This window comes from Tenrec ecaudatus, chromosome 5, assembly GCF_050624435.1.
Source record: "Tenrec ecaudatus isolate mTenEca1 chromosome 5, mTenEca1.hap1, whole genome shotgun sequence".
Taxonomy (NCBI): Eukaryota; Metazoa; Chordata; class Mammalia; order Afrosoricida; family Tenrecidae; genus Tenrec; species Tenrec ecaudatus.
In genome coordinates, this window is record NC_134534.1 from 79,623,613 (window position 1) to 79,636,331 (window position 12,719).

The 12,719-nt window shown below is 41.9% G+C and overlaps 1 protein-coding gene across 1 annotated transcript; it reads right to left on the reverse strand.

Moving 5' to 3' along the window:
* Nucleotides 1-7,830: 7,830 nt before the first annotated feature.
* Nucleotides 7,831-10,606, reverse strand: SNAI2 (snail family transcriptional repressor 2). The gene is made up of 3 exons (XM_075549653.1): nt 10,340-10,606; nt 9,034-9,579; nt 7,831-8,168 (listed from the first exon to the last, which is right to left on the reverse strand). The coding sequence occupies exons 1-3, from the start codon at nt 10,416-10,418 to the stop codon at nt 7,987-7,989; spliced, it is 807 nt and encodes a 268-aa protein (XP_075405768.1). The 5' UTR covers nt 10,419-10,606; the 3' UTR covers nt 7,831-7,986.
* Nucleotides 10,607-12,719: the final 2,113 nt, after the last annotated feature.

A 12,719-nucleotide genomic window follows, 5' to 3' on the forward strand; every position in this document is an offset into this window, starting at 1 on the left:
CTGGTGTTCTTCTTTCATGTGGGCTTGGTTGCTTCTCAGCTAGAAGGCTACTCGTTAACTTCAAGACATTTTAGAACAAAGAGGGAATGATACGTTGATGTTCTTTCAACCAGGAGTAGGAGGGGAAGGACGAAATGTGAAGCAAAAAACTAGATGGCAGACAGGTCTTAGCTTGGGTAAAGGAGCAGATAATATACAAGAGGGAGAAGGGGGCAAAGGGTGCCAGGAAATATGACATCCATTGGGAGGTCTGATAAATAATTTAAGTTGTTGAATGTAAAAATTATGATCTAATATGTAAACACCCACCTAATTCACACACAAAAAAGCGTTGAATAGTTTGTGTTACCAGGAGGGACCTCCCCCCCACCCCCCAAATGAATTGGGTGTAGCAGAGCTTTCAAAGTCCGCATTTTCCCCAGTAGGCCAGCATGGAGCACCCTCCTCTGTGTTAGTGCACCCAGTGGCAGCGCCTGGGGAGGTTCTCTCTGTCCACTTTTTTTTCATAAAAGCACTTTTGCTTAAACCCTGTTTTTTTTTGTGTGTGTGTGTGTGATGGCCAATTTAAAAGAACAGCATGTGGATGTGAAATTTTGTTTCCTGCTCAGGAAAAATTCCACAGAAACTATTGTGATATTTGTTGAACACAGCTTACAAGGACAGTAATGTGGGGAAAACTCAAGGGTAGGAGAGATTTTCTCATTTTAAAAAGGGTGAAATGTTGATTGATAACAAACCTCATTTGGGACTTCTGTCAACTTCCTGAATGGATGAAAATGTCGACTTGTACTGCATTTGGAGTGAGTTCATTCCATGAGGTCAGACTGTTAATGAAACTTTCTATTTAGAGGTTCTGAAAAGATTGTGTAACAGTGTGTGACAAAAAAGACTTGACTTGTGGCACACGGGGACTGGTTTTGCCATCATGGCCATGCACCTGCTCTGCTCACTCAACCATCTTCTTGCGCCAGGTTTTGGCAAAAAACAGCATGCCTCTCTGGTCCCATGCACCTTACTCACCTAACCTCACTCTGTGTGACTTCTTTTGTTTATGCAAATGAAGAGGGACTTGAAAGAACAGAGACTTGGTGACATAGAAGAGGTGGCCAGCCATCCAAACAGATCAGTTTGAAAAATGTTTCCACAAATGGAATCTGAGATTTGACAAATGTACTAAGCGTAATGGAGAGTATTTTGAAGGTGGGAAGATTGTTTTATAAAGAAATTAAATACATAACTTTGGAAAAAAATGTCTGGTTTTTTTAGTTATTCCACATATGTGTGTGTACATATATATGTATATTTATCAGATGTGTGTGTATGTACATATATATATATATATCAGAGAATGAGAGGAAAAATTGAATCCAGTAGTTATTACTTGAGAAAATATCAAAGCATTTTCAAGATACTGGAAGTGATAGAAAACACAGACTTTTGCGCCCACCCCACCCCAAGGCCCTGTGCCAGAAATCGAATGGAGATGAAACTCGTATTCCTGTGCATCCTGAACTTTCACAAATACTGGTCCTGATTCCCTTCTCTATTTTCCTCTGCCAAGTAACAGAGAGCCAGAGAGGCATAGAGACAGAGCTACAGTGAGAGAAATCTCAAACCTCTCCACATCTGAATAACATATAGGAAAGAGTTAGATCTTGAAAGATCTAATAACCACAATTTCTTTGGCACCCACAAAAAATTCCGTGTTTTATTCAATCCATATCTCTCCTCTCATGTCTTATGTAAATCTATCCACTCTGGTTCCTTGCTTTGGAGACTCTGATTTCTAATACTAGGATAATCTCACATCCTACCTACTGAAAGAGGTGTAATGATAGACCTGGCAGTACCCTCAACTGCCCACCCTCCACTGGCTATTGTCTGTTAATACTACTTATGACTGATTACATGGGACTCACCCTGTGTATAGAAATGCCCGAGTGGACGAACAAGCGTATGGCTTTAAAGGGTGACTGATATAAGGAGAGGAGCTTAATTCAATACAAATGAACCTGTGTACCCCATCTATGAACGTACTTGTCTTTTATTCTCAGCAGTGCTCCTGCCCATAGCTATAAATAGCTGGTGGCGTCTGCTGGAGTTCGGGGACAAGGACACCCTGCAGTTTCCTCTGCTGATGGTCTATTGTTTCTGGACCTGGCTGAGGGCCTAGGAGGAAGAGTTGCCCTGCCGGGTTCGTGTGCATGCCCGCCTTCCACAGAGTAGTCATTGCTTCCTGTAGGGTGAGCCAGAGATGCGCTGTTTTGGTCTCAGATTGTACATATCGGCCACGGACAGCGAAATGGAAGCTGTTTTCTCCCCCTATGTCTCTTGCTCAAGAAAAGAAAATGTTTTCACTCCTCTGGCTCTGAGAAGGCAGTCGTTGTCTTTAATAGTTCTTGCTTCCACATGCGAGAACACTCACCCTCAAATTATTCTTGGTCAAAAGGTTTCCTCCATCTGAATGAGGGGCATCTGCTTGGATTTGGTTTTAAGCAAGGAAGCATTATAGTTTTCAGAATTATAATTGCCTCATGGTTGCACGGTGTCCATATTTTGGTGTTGAAAGAAATGATTGTTTGGCTTGGCAGTCTTATGAGTTTATGAAGGTAAAGCTGGATAGAGATGTGTGGATGTGGGAGGGAGTAGCAGGGGCTTTCAAGAAAAGGAAGGTTCATGCACAGGGGATGGAGAACAGCTGCTTTCTTCTCCACAGGGGAGGGGCTGGAGGAAATGGGCTCAGGGTGCAACAGGGGGAGCTCAGTGCTGGGTCAGGGCTGTCTGTTAGCAGTGAGGGTTGATGCCGGAGCAGGGTGGGGCTATCATGGCTTTTGGAAAGTGACTCTGAAGATCGACTTCTGTCTATACTGTATAAGCACTGAAGCCTAATACTTCTCAAAAATTTCCTTGAAAATCTTCATTTCAAGGCACAACCGCGTTGTCGTTCTCTACAAAGCCCTGAGCCATACTCACAACAGCTAAAGCACGAGGCTGAGTAACTGAGAGTACAATCCCCAGTTCCCTAGACTCAGTGAAAAATTCAGGGTCTGTAATACCATTTTGGTTCTTGTTCTAGTGGCTCAGCCTCAATGATCCACCACTTGACAAATTGACATCTTTATCTACCAACTACAAAGATAACATTCAAGGTGATGATAGTTGTAAATTTCCCGGCACAAGAGTATTAGGCATTTAACAAACAGCCTCAGGCATTATCTTTTATGCTATAGGAGCCCCATTCATGCAGGCAATGGTGACACATTTACCTGGGATACCAATAATCTCTCTATAGGAACCCAGGTCTTGCTACCGAATTTTATGCTTTAGGAAACAGAGATACAAGAGTGTTAAGTAACTTGCTTAAAGCAAAAAAGCCAACAAGTTATGGGTCAGTGATTCCATAATCACACATATCAGATTCAAATGCGCATCCTCCTTCCATCACATCATGCAGGCTTACATGGAGACAAATGAGAGAGGAACTGAGATGGAAGCAGCATATGCACTGACGCTAGAACCCTACTTCTCCAGCTCCGGACTGCAGCCTGTCTGCTAAGCCCTGTACTTGAGTAGGTGCAGGAGCCGATGGACCCAAGATTGGCAGGAAGACAACAGGGTGGTTGCTATTGGTTGCTATTGAGCAGCAGACATTATGGCAGGCTGCAGGCTCAAGTTAAAGGAATCCAAGGTCGATGAGCTAAATGTAAGATGCAGACCCAGAAAAAAAGCAAGAAAGCCTTTCTCATTGTCCCTTTATATTGGAGATAGGCCATGCCCCAGAGGAAACTTCACTTGATTCTATCAGAGCCGTGACCAAGGAAGGGTGTTGCACCATATCCTAATCTTCTTAGACCTAATTAGCTGTGATCACATTGTGCTGGGTGAGGTCATGGGGAATCAGTAGGTATTAACTGCCAAAAAATCTGAGAATCTTGACCCAACCAATTTGTTGTAAATCCTAATTTTCACAGAGATCAATAAAAGATCACAACATAATGAAATAAATCATCTGGTGTTAATGATATATAAAGTTTACAGAAGGTGGGGCTTGGAAAAGTACTTTAAAGTAAGTAACATTGAGCTTGGTATTATAAGAGAGCAGACAGCTAGTTAGAGACCTTGGTCTAGTTCCTTAAATTCTAGGGTCTAGGCGTTTTCTGCAGTTACGCACAAATATCCAATCTATGGTCTGACTCATCTCCATGACATTCCCCATCAATGATGACTGATCTAGTATACTCATGAACACCTGCCACACAGGAAAAATTACCGTGGTGTTTATGTGCATGTGTGTGTGCGTGTGTATGTCTATAGTAGTGCTATATGTGCATACAGACATATGGTGTGTGAATAGTGTACAGGTGGCATGTGGTATGTGTTGGGGTTTTTGTTTGTGGTGTATGATAAATGTGAATGTATATGTTATATAGTGAGTTTTTGAAATATGTGAGGCATGTGTGGTTGTATTATTTTTGTGCAATGTGTGAGGCACATGTGTAGCTGTGTTGTGCATGTGCATGATGTGTCATGCACGTGTGTTGTGTGTGGTAGCATGAGTGTGATGTGTATCCTATGTGAACATGTGTGTGGATGTGCATGATTGGGATGTGTTTTTGTGCATGTGTGTGGTACATATGGTGGATTTTATGTATGATGTGTGAGTGTGTGTGTGCAAGTATGGGAGAGAGTGTTTAGTGTGTGTGGCACGTATTGCATGATGAAGAAGGTGTGTGAGTGAGTGTGTGCATGGTGTATATAGTGTGATTATGTGATGGGTGAGCTTTGTGAGTCGTGAGTGTATGATGTCTTTTGTATGTGTATTTCTTGTATGTTCGCATCACAACCATAGGCATTAATAAGGAATTGTCTTTTGGAAAATTCAGCTTGTCTTTTCTCTTCATGATCAAATCTGTGAGCACTGCTAACTACTGTTTTTACAAATGCTTTTCTGTCTCTGTCCAGTCACTAAATAAATCCTCTCTTGTTTCCCCTTCTTGACACGCCTGTGCACTGCTATTTGTAGATGCCAAACTTACAGTGGTATCTGTGTCTTGGTACCTGCGCTCAAGGTCCATGGGGGGAGGGATGGAATTAAAAACTGACGAGCCAAAGTGGACAAAAAATGAGCAAACACATTTATGTGTATTCTTAGCTTTTACTATGTGGAAAATAGCAAATTTCATGTATGTTTTCATAAAAATTTTACTATGGTACTAAGCTGTATATATAGAACAGTTCAGTATCTCAAAACTCACTGTTATTGAGTCAATTTTGACTCATAGGGACTCTGTAGGACAGAGAAGAGCTGTCCTGGGTTTCTGACACTGTGGATCTTCATGGGAGTAGAAAGACCATCTTTTGCCTGTGGCAGGGCTAGTGGTCTCAAACCGCTGACTTTGAGGTCAGCAGGCTGACACTTCATGCAGGAGTCACTGGAACTCTTAAGATCTTCTGTACCTTAATTCAGGACTTGGCCTATTTTGATGGCAATGGAATATTTTGATAATAAATTGAATTATAATGGTAAGAAACTGAATTTTTTTAAAAACTTAATTTTATTATTTTTTTTAACGAGGGAATTGAACCTAGGACCCAATCTGTGTTTGAAGACTTTGGCAGTGTTGAGTTTTGGAAACCAGCGAGCTATAAGCTAAGTAGCGCGTGTGAGGTGAGTCGATGTGGTTTGCAGGGAGACGAGTAGTACCCTTCAAGAAAGCTTGACTCATTCAGGCTTTCCTTTGCAAGATATTTTGACGTTATTTGGTTGGAAGCTTACAGTGTTTTTGTTTGTGGATCATTTCAACACCATATGCAATTAGCTAAAGTTACTTGTTTATAACTTCAGCATGTATCAGACATGCTATGAACCATTCCCCCACTCCTCCCACCACCACTCCAAAGGGCTACTCAGAAGAGTTTAGTTTCTGAAAAATATACCCCGAGGTAAGAGTATATATGTGAATAGTAATGACCTATCCTGGTCCCCCTTGAGATACAAGTTTTTGTTTTTTTTTCTTGATACCATGAGGCTTTATAAGGACAACTTAGATTCTGCAGGGTTGAGGGCATTGCGAGAGATGAACTCTGTTCCACAAGAGGTTGAGATGGGATTGAGACAGTCTTTGCTACTTGCCACAGTGCCTATATTGGTTAGCATTTGTGCATATGAGCTAGTGGATATACATTTAGTAAACATGTACTTATAAAAAGTTCAGGGTCATGATATGTTTGATCAGATATCTAGAAGACTTGGATAGTTGCTTGTACACATGTGCTCAAAATACCACAGAGAAAACTTTAACTCTCTACTATTGAGCCCTGATAGTATAAAATCTAGCACTTATTTTTACCACATTAGATGTAGGTTTCTTTTGGATGATGATTTAATGATCCAACTTGTATAATCTATAGTAAAGCCATTTTTCCCATAATGCCTTCATGCAAGTTTTCTCCTTTCCTCTTACATATTATTTACTAAATGATATTTCTTTAAAAATTATAAACTGATCCAGTGGCTCCATTGATAATATGAGTGCTTGTAACTTGCTTTTGTAAAATCAACATAATAAAGGCAGCATACATTGAATGTATTTTAAGAGAGTCTTTGATTATTAATCATAAAAATATATTTTGGACTCAGAGAGTGCGATTTTTTAAATTAAATCACACTAACAAATTAACAAAGCATCATGGTGGAGTCCTTATAAATGTAACAGTTTTAAGTATAAGCAACTGTCATTTAATATATTAGAATCTAACGTTGTTAAGACAATACCTGATTTATATTAGAATACTATTTGAAATTTCTCTGAATTAACAAAAAATACAAAAAGGATCATTTGTGAAAGAGCTTGGTCTAAACATAAACAACTAAAGTCTCTGAAAGTAGTATGCAAACAATAGATTTTAAATGAAAAGGTTTATTGTAAAAAATGACTTTGAAAAATGTAATTTAAAAAAATGAAATATAGTTTTACAAATCTTCAGGTTGTTTATAGGTATAACTATAGACGACATCTCACTTTCATACAAAATGCATTCAATCATATAAAAATAAACACAAATTTACATTGACTCATCATCTATACAATTAGAAAAAGGCACTTTGGAAGTGGGCATGGTTGGGTGTATTGCCTTTGTTGTATGCATTTAAAATATCTTAAGTAATGAGTTCCCCAGAATTCTTCTTGCACTTATTCCCATTTTTACTTAAGTTTAGAAAATCATTAAAATATCTTTAAAAACCTAAGACATGGATCAAGCATGCACCAGGAATGTTCAAAGCTTGTTTTTCCACCTCCCCTAAGGCACATACTATTCACTGGCAAAACCAAACAACAACAACAACAAACAACCCCCCTTAAAATAACAGTTTTTTAATACATTCATTTCTGTGTCATTCATTCCTTTTGTTTTAACCTCTGTTAAAATAAAGTTTGGAGCATTACAGATAAACAAAAAGGCCTTATGTTAACATGACAACCAGACATCAAACACGTAATGAAGTAAACTTGGAATACTTTTTTGCAAGGCACCTGAGATAGTGTTTGGCAGATTCTTTTCCTATAGGAAATTCTATTACAAACTCTATTAAAAGCAATACTTCAGTTGAAATGATTTGGCAGCAATGTAAATCTTTGCACCCTTCCCTCCTTGTCCTTATTTAATTATCTTTAAAGATGTACAGTACGTTTTGCTTCTTCTTTGAAAAGAAAGATTTTTTGTTTTTTATCCTCTCAATCAAGCTGTCAGTAAATAGACAGAAATGTTAAACTTCACATGGAAAGGATTAACTTAAGACAGATGGATTTCGTGATTTTCAGCTGTGTGTGTGTGTGTGTGTGTGTGTGTGTGTGTGTGAGTGTAAGCGCGCACGCATTTTTTTGGTTGGTAAGCACAAGAGAAAATGCCTTTGGACTCTTCGCTATGGTTTGGAGTTGGAGTTGAAGAAATGAGTTCTATCCCAGTAAACAATGATTGCATCACTCAGTGTGCTACGCAGCAGCCTGATTCCTCGTGTTTGTGCAGAAGCGACATTCGAGAGAAGGTTTTGGAGCAGTGTTTGCACTGGTATTTCTTTACATCAGAATGCGTCTGCAGATGAGCCCTCAGATTGGACCTGTCTGCGAATGCTCGGTTGCAGTGAGGGCAAGAAAAAGGCTTCTCCCCTGCGGGCACGGGAGAGGGGAGGGAGGGAAGGAAACAGAGAGTCAGTGTTTTTAGGGAAGCAAAAGAAAAGTCAAACAAAGTTCATAAATATCAACCACATTTCGCCAAAAGAATAAAAAGCATTAAAGCTTGATTAAAAATCCCTCAGATAATTATTTAAATGTCTTGCCCATTAAGAGACAGTTGAATGTTGCATTAAAACATTACACCAGCATATTATCACTGATTCCAGTCAGAGAGGAGTAATTCATGTCATTCTAGGACTTTCCCTCATGAAAACTTTCTGTTCAGCAGGTGCAGGAAGTGTGGGGCTCCCCTCTACGTGTCCCAGGATTTCCCCTTTTCCCTCTTTCTGTATGATGACATGACTCCCTAGAGAATCGTTCTGTGCTAGAAATATAAAAATTCACCAGGAAAGGGATAAAAGGAGCAACACAAGTTCAATTACACCCTCCCAACCAGCTCTGGACTGCTAGATACCACAGCCTGAACTGTGATTAGTAGAAAACTATAGGAAACCTCGCCACCTATTTACCAAATCAATTGATTAAAAGAGCAGCATTTGTATTTGCTGATTACACAGAGCACACATTCAAATACATCTTTCCTGATTTTCTAACTGATCTTTGAGACCAAACCTCCGGCATGCACTTTCCAAAGTCTAAATGTTGTTTGCAAGCTCTGCAGCCGAGGCCGTTAACAAGAACTGGAGCGCCGTGCTCTAATGACTTCCGGAGAGTAGTCAGGAAGTAACTATAAATTAATGTCAATCAATGAGAGCACTGTATCACTACTTCACCCAAATCCAATCGCCAGCACAGAGCTTCCTTTTTGCAAAGAGTAACATGCCCTTTTTTCTCTTACCAGTGTGAGTTCTAATGTGTCCTTGAAGTAGCCAGGGTCTAGAAAACGCCTTGCCGCAGATCTTGCAGACACAAGGCAAGGTGTGGGTCCGAATGTGCATCTTAAGGGCTCCCAGGCTCACGTATTCCTTGTCACAGTATTTGCAGCTGAAGGATTTCCTAGATTGGGCATCGCAATGCAGCTGCTTATGTTTAGCCAGCCCGGAAAAAGTTGAATAGGTCTTATTGCATAAATTGCACTGAAACTTTTCAGCTTCAATGGCATGGGGGTCGGAAAGCTTGGATTGTATTCTTTCCTCTTCGTCACTGATTGGACTTTCCGAGCCACTGTGGTCCTTGGATGAGGTGTCAGATGGAGGAGGGGGACTAACTCGCCCCAAGGCTGAGGGGTATCCAGAGAGAGGAGAGAGGTCATTCGCCAGCGGGGAGTGGAATGGGGCCGTTGTAGTCCACACAGTAATGGGGTTGTACGCTCCGGAGCTGAGGATCTCGGGTTGTGGGATGACAGGCATGGGGTAGCTCTCATAGAGATAGGGGGAAATAATCACTAGGGGGAAAAGAAAATTATAGTTAAAAGAATTAAGCCACCAAGCAAAGACGTTACAGCACCGCACCTACAGGACTTCACAATGAAAGCTAATGCCCATTCAGGAGGGCACGCATAAAACCTTTCATTTCGACCCTGACACCCACACGGTTGTTGCCTGCCAAGCACATATATGTCCACTGAGCACACAGTCTGACAGTTGCTCTAAATTACACTGGGCTCTGCTGACGGGGATGGCAGCCAAGCAAGGGCCTGCGAATTCCCCAGGCACGATCAAGAAGCTGCATCTTATTTTTAAACACGAAAAGTCGCTTTCCAGTTTATGCATAGCTTATTTACATGTTTTATGATCGCGAGGACAAAAATCTGTGAACACCAAATTGCTTTGCAGAAAAAACAAGTCATTTTACATGATCATAACAGTATCTCAAACTTTATAAGCTAGTCATCGTCCATTCGAGGGTACTCATTATGCACCTACTCGTGTTTTAGGAATGAGCGGGCAACAGTCAAACGATTCTCTTGCCCGTTAAGAGTCTTAAAAGTTTTGAATTAAGACTTACCCTACAGGACTAAACGACAAACTTTCTCTATAAAAGGAAAAGAGCTCGGTCTCTAGCTTTTCCCCCTAATTGTGCTTAACTCATGATATCAATCAAATCTATCTATCTATCTATCTATCTATCTATCATCTATCTATCTATCTATCTATCTATCCATCTATCCATCTACCCACCCTTTCTTTCCTGTTCTTTTTTACCTGTGTGTGTGTCCAGTTCGCTGTAATTTGGCTTTTTGGAGGCATTGAAATGCTTCTTGACCAGGAAGGAGCGTGGCATCTTGCAGGCAGATCCGGGGTTCCTAGTGGCCCCTGCACGGATAACGGTCCGGCTGCGAGGACAGGGCCGCCCTGTCCGGTCCCTACAGCATTGCGGCCGCTCCGGGCGAGGGCCGCGCTCAGGTGCGGCTGACTGCGGACCGGCGCCTCTGAAGTTGCCGGGCTCCTTACCAAACTGAACCGTTTGCGCTGGGAGGGCTTTTCCCCCCGCCCTCGCTTTGGCAAGAAGGAGCCAATCGCAGCCGAGAGGCTCAGATTTCAGCTCCTCCCTCTGGGACAGCTGTGAACAGAGGAAGAATCTGTTGTCAGACTAAATTATTCTGGTTCAAAATGAACTGTTCTTTGGGATTTTGGTGGAAAGGGGAGGGGGGAAAAGTGTGTAAGTGTTTCAAGAGAGGTAGTTTTACTTAGGTGACTCTGCCAGTCATCCGTGCCTGCGGAGCGTCCCACAAGTCCCACCAACTGTGATTTCTAACCAGAGCCCCTGGGGCTTCCAGATGTGGCACAGAGAAACACAAAAGTTCAACATGTCCTTTTGGGGAAGGGGCCTAGACAGGACCATAGCAGGTCGGACCGGGTGTTAGTCTGAGCCTCGATTTGAAAGTGGCGTCTGGAGGTGGTGGTCCTGGTTAGATCCACCAAATAAGTAACCCCTGGCTTTGGAGAAAAAGACAAAGAAAGAGGTGCCCAAAGCGACCAGAGCTCCCTCTGAGGGGGCTTCTCAGTTGGTGTGAGGACGGCTGCATGCCATGCGTGCTCGGCGAGCTGGGGTGCATTCCACATCCCAGCTCCTGGAGAGAGGCTGCCAGAGGCTGTGGGGCCTGGGGCAATGAAGTACGGAGTCATTTCACCATGCTAGCCACAGCATTTGGGAGAAATGCTTGCTCCCCAGCCAAAGACCTATTATCTGAAAGGGGGGTGGGGGTAAAGAAGTTACTGTCATCAGCAACAATGGCGCCATTCTCTCACTGAAACCTTTGACAAGAAGAGCCTTTATCTGTTCTTCTATCAGTAGGTTGTAATTGGGGAGGGGCATGCAGGGGCGTCTAGAGACACTGATTTCATTCCTATTATTTATTTGTTGCCACTTTCTTCAGCAAAAAGTCTCCCCAATTGTATCCTGTCTCTATTGGTTGATTAAAGATACCTTTGTAGGGCTGCAATGCTGCTTGGTTAAGGTTTGAGGAGATAGTCCTGTGAGGACACAAGGAAATTAAATAGCTGAAATCAGCTCAGTTTAGTGAAATCATCTGTTTGGTGTATGGTATTAAACCTAAAAATACTCTACCCAAGCCCAATGTTCTCCGCAGAAATCTAAGACTCATAGGGCCTTAGAGCACAGAAGAGAACTGCCCCATAAGCTTTCCAAGACTATAAATCATTCAGAAACCAGACTGCTTTTCTTCATCAGTGGGATTGTGACCTCCACAGCAAAACAAACCTCTGAACGTCCCTTTTTAAAAGTAAAATTTCAACTGTAGTTCCAAGTCTCTTGACTTCAGGCTGTTCTTCCTACCGTGTGTGTGTGTGTGTGTGTGTGTATGCGTGCGTGCGTGCGTGTGTGTGTGTGTGTGTGTGTGTGTGTGTGTGTAAAGAGTAAGGAAGGGACAAATTCACACGAAGCCCACCTTGTGCCTAACAGGTTCCGGAAGACCAAATAACAGGAAAAGAAAATAACAGGTGGTGTTAGGACTTGTTAAGCGTAAAGTGCATTGTCAGGCAGCATAACTGCTTAATCTTGGGATGAGAAAGCAGCAGTGTGCTTGTGCAGGAGCGGGGATGGAGCTGCTAATGTTCATGAGCGAATTGCAAAGATTCTTCCCCACCCTTCCAGCAATCACTGCTTTTAATGCCCAGCAGAAAAAGACATTTAGAGGAATCTTTTTGTTGACGACACAGTGTCCGTGAACGATCGGAAACTGTGAGCATGTGTTCTCTATCTTTACAGATGGGTGACTGGAATTTAACGCTGAGCAAATTTTGTGAGTTTGCTGCTTTCTATGAAGGTTTGTTCAGATTTAAGCACCTGGTTTATTGACCCAGGAGTCTTCCATGCCCTTTCCACCCCATTTCCTGCAAAAGGAACATTTTGTTAGAGATATAATATAGCTGTGAAAAGACAAATTGCCCCGTGTTTTTTATATCTTCTTTCACTCTGTACAGATTTTGCTCACACTTGAGAAGAGGGTTAGGGAGCGCTTTCAGTGCTTGTTTGCTTGTGGCTGTAACACAGGGTCACCTGCTCAGATGTGTGTCTTTAAATTCATTTTAAAATTGGAATAATAGTTCACTACACTTGAAA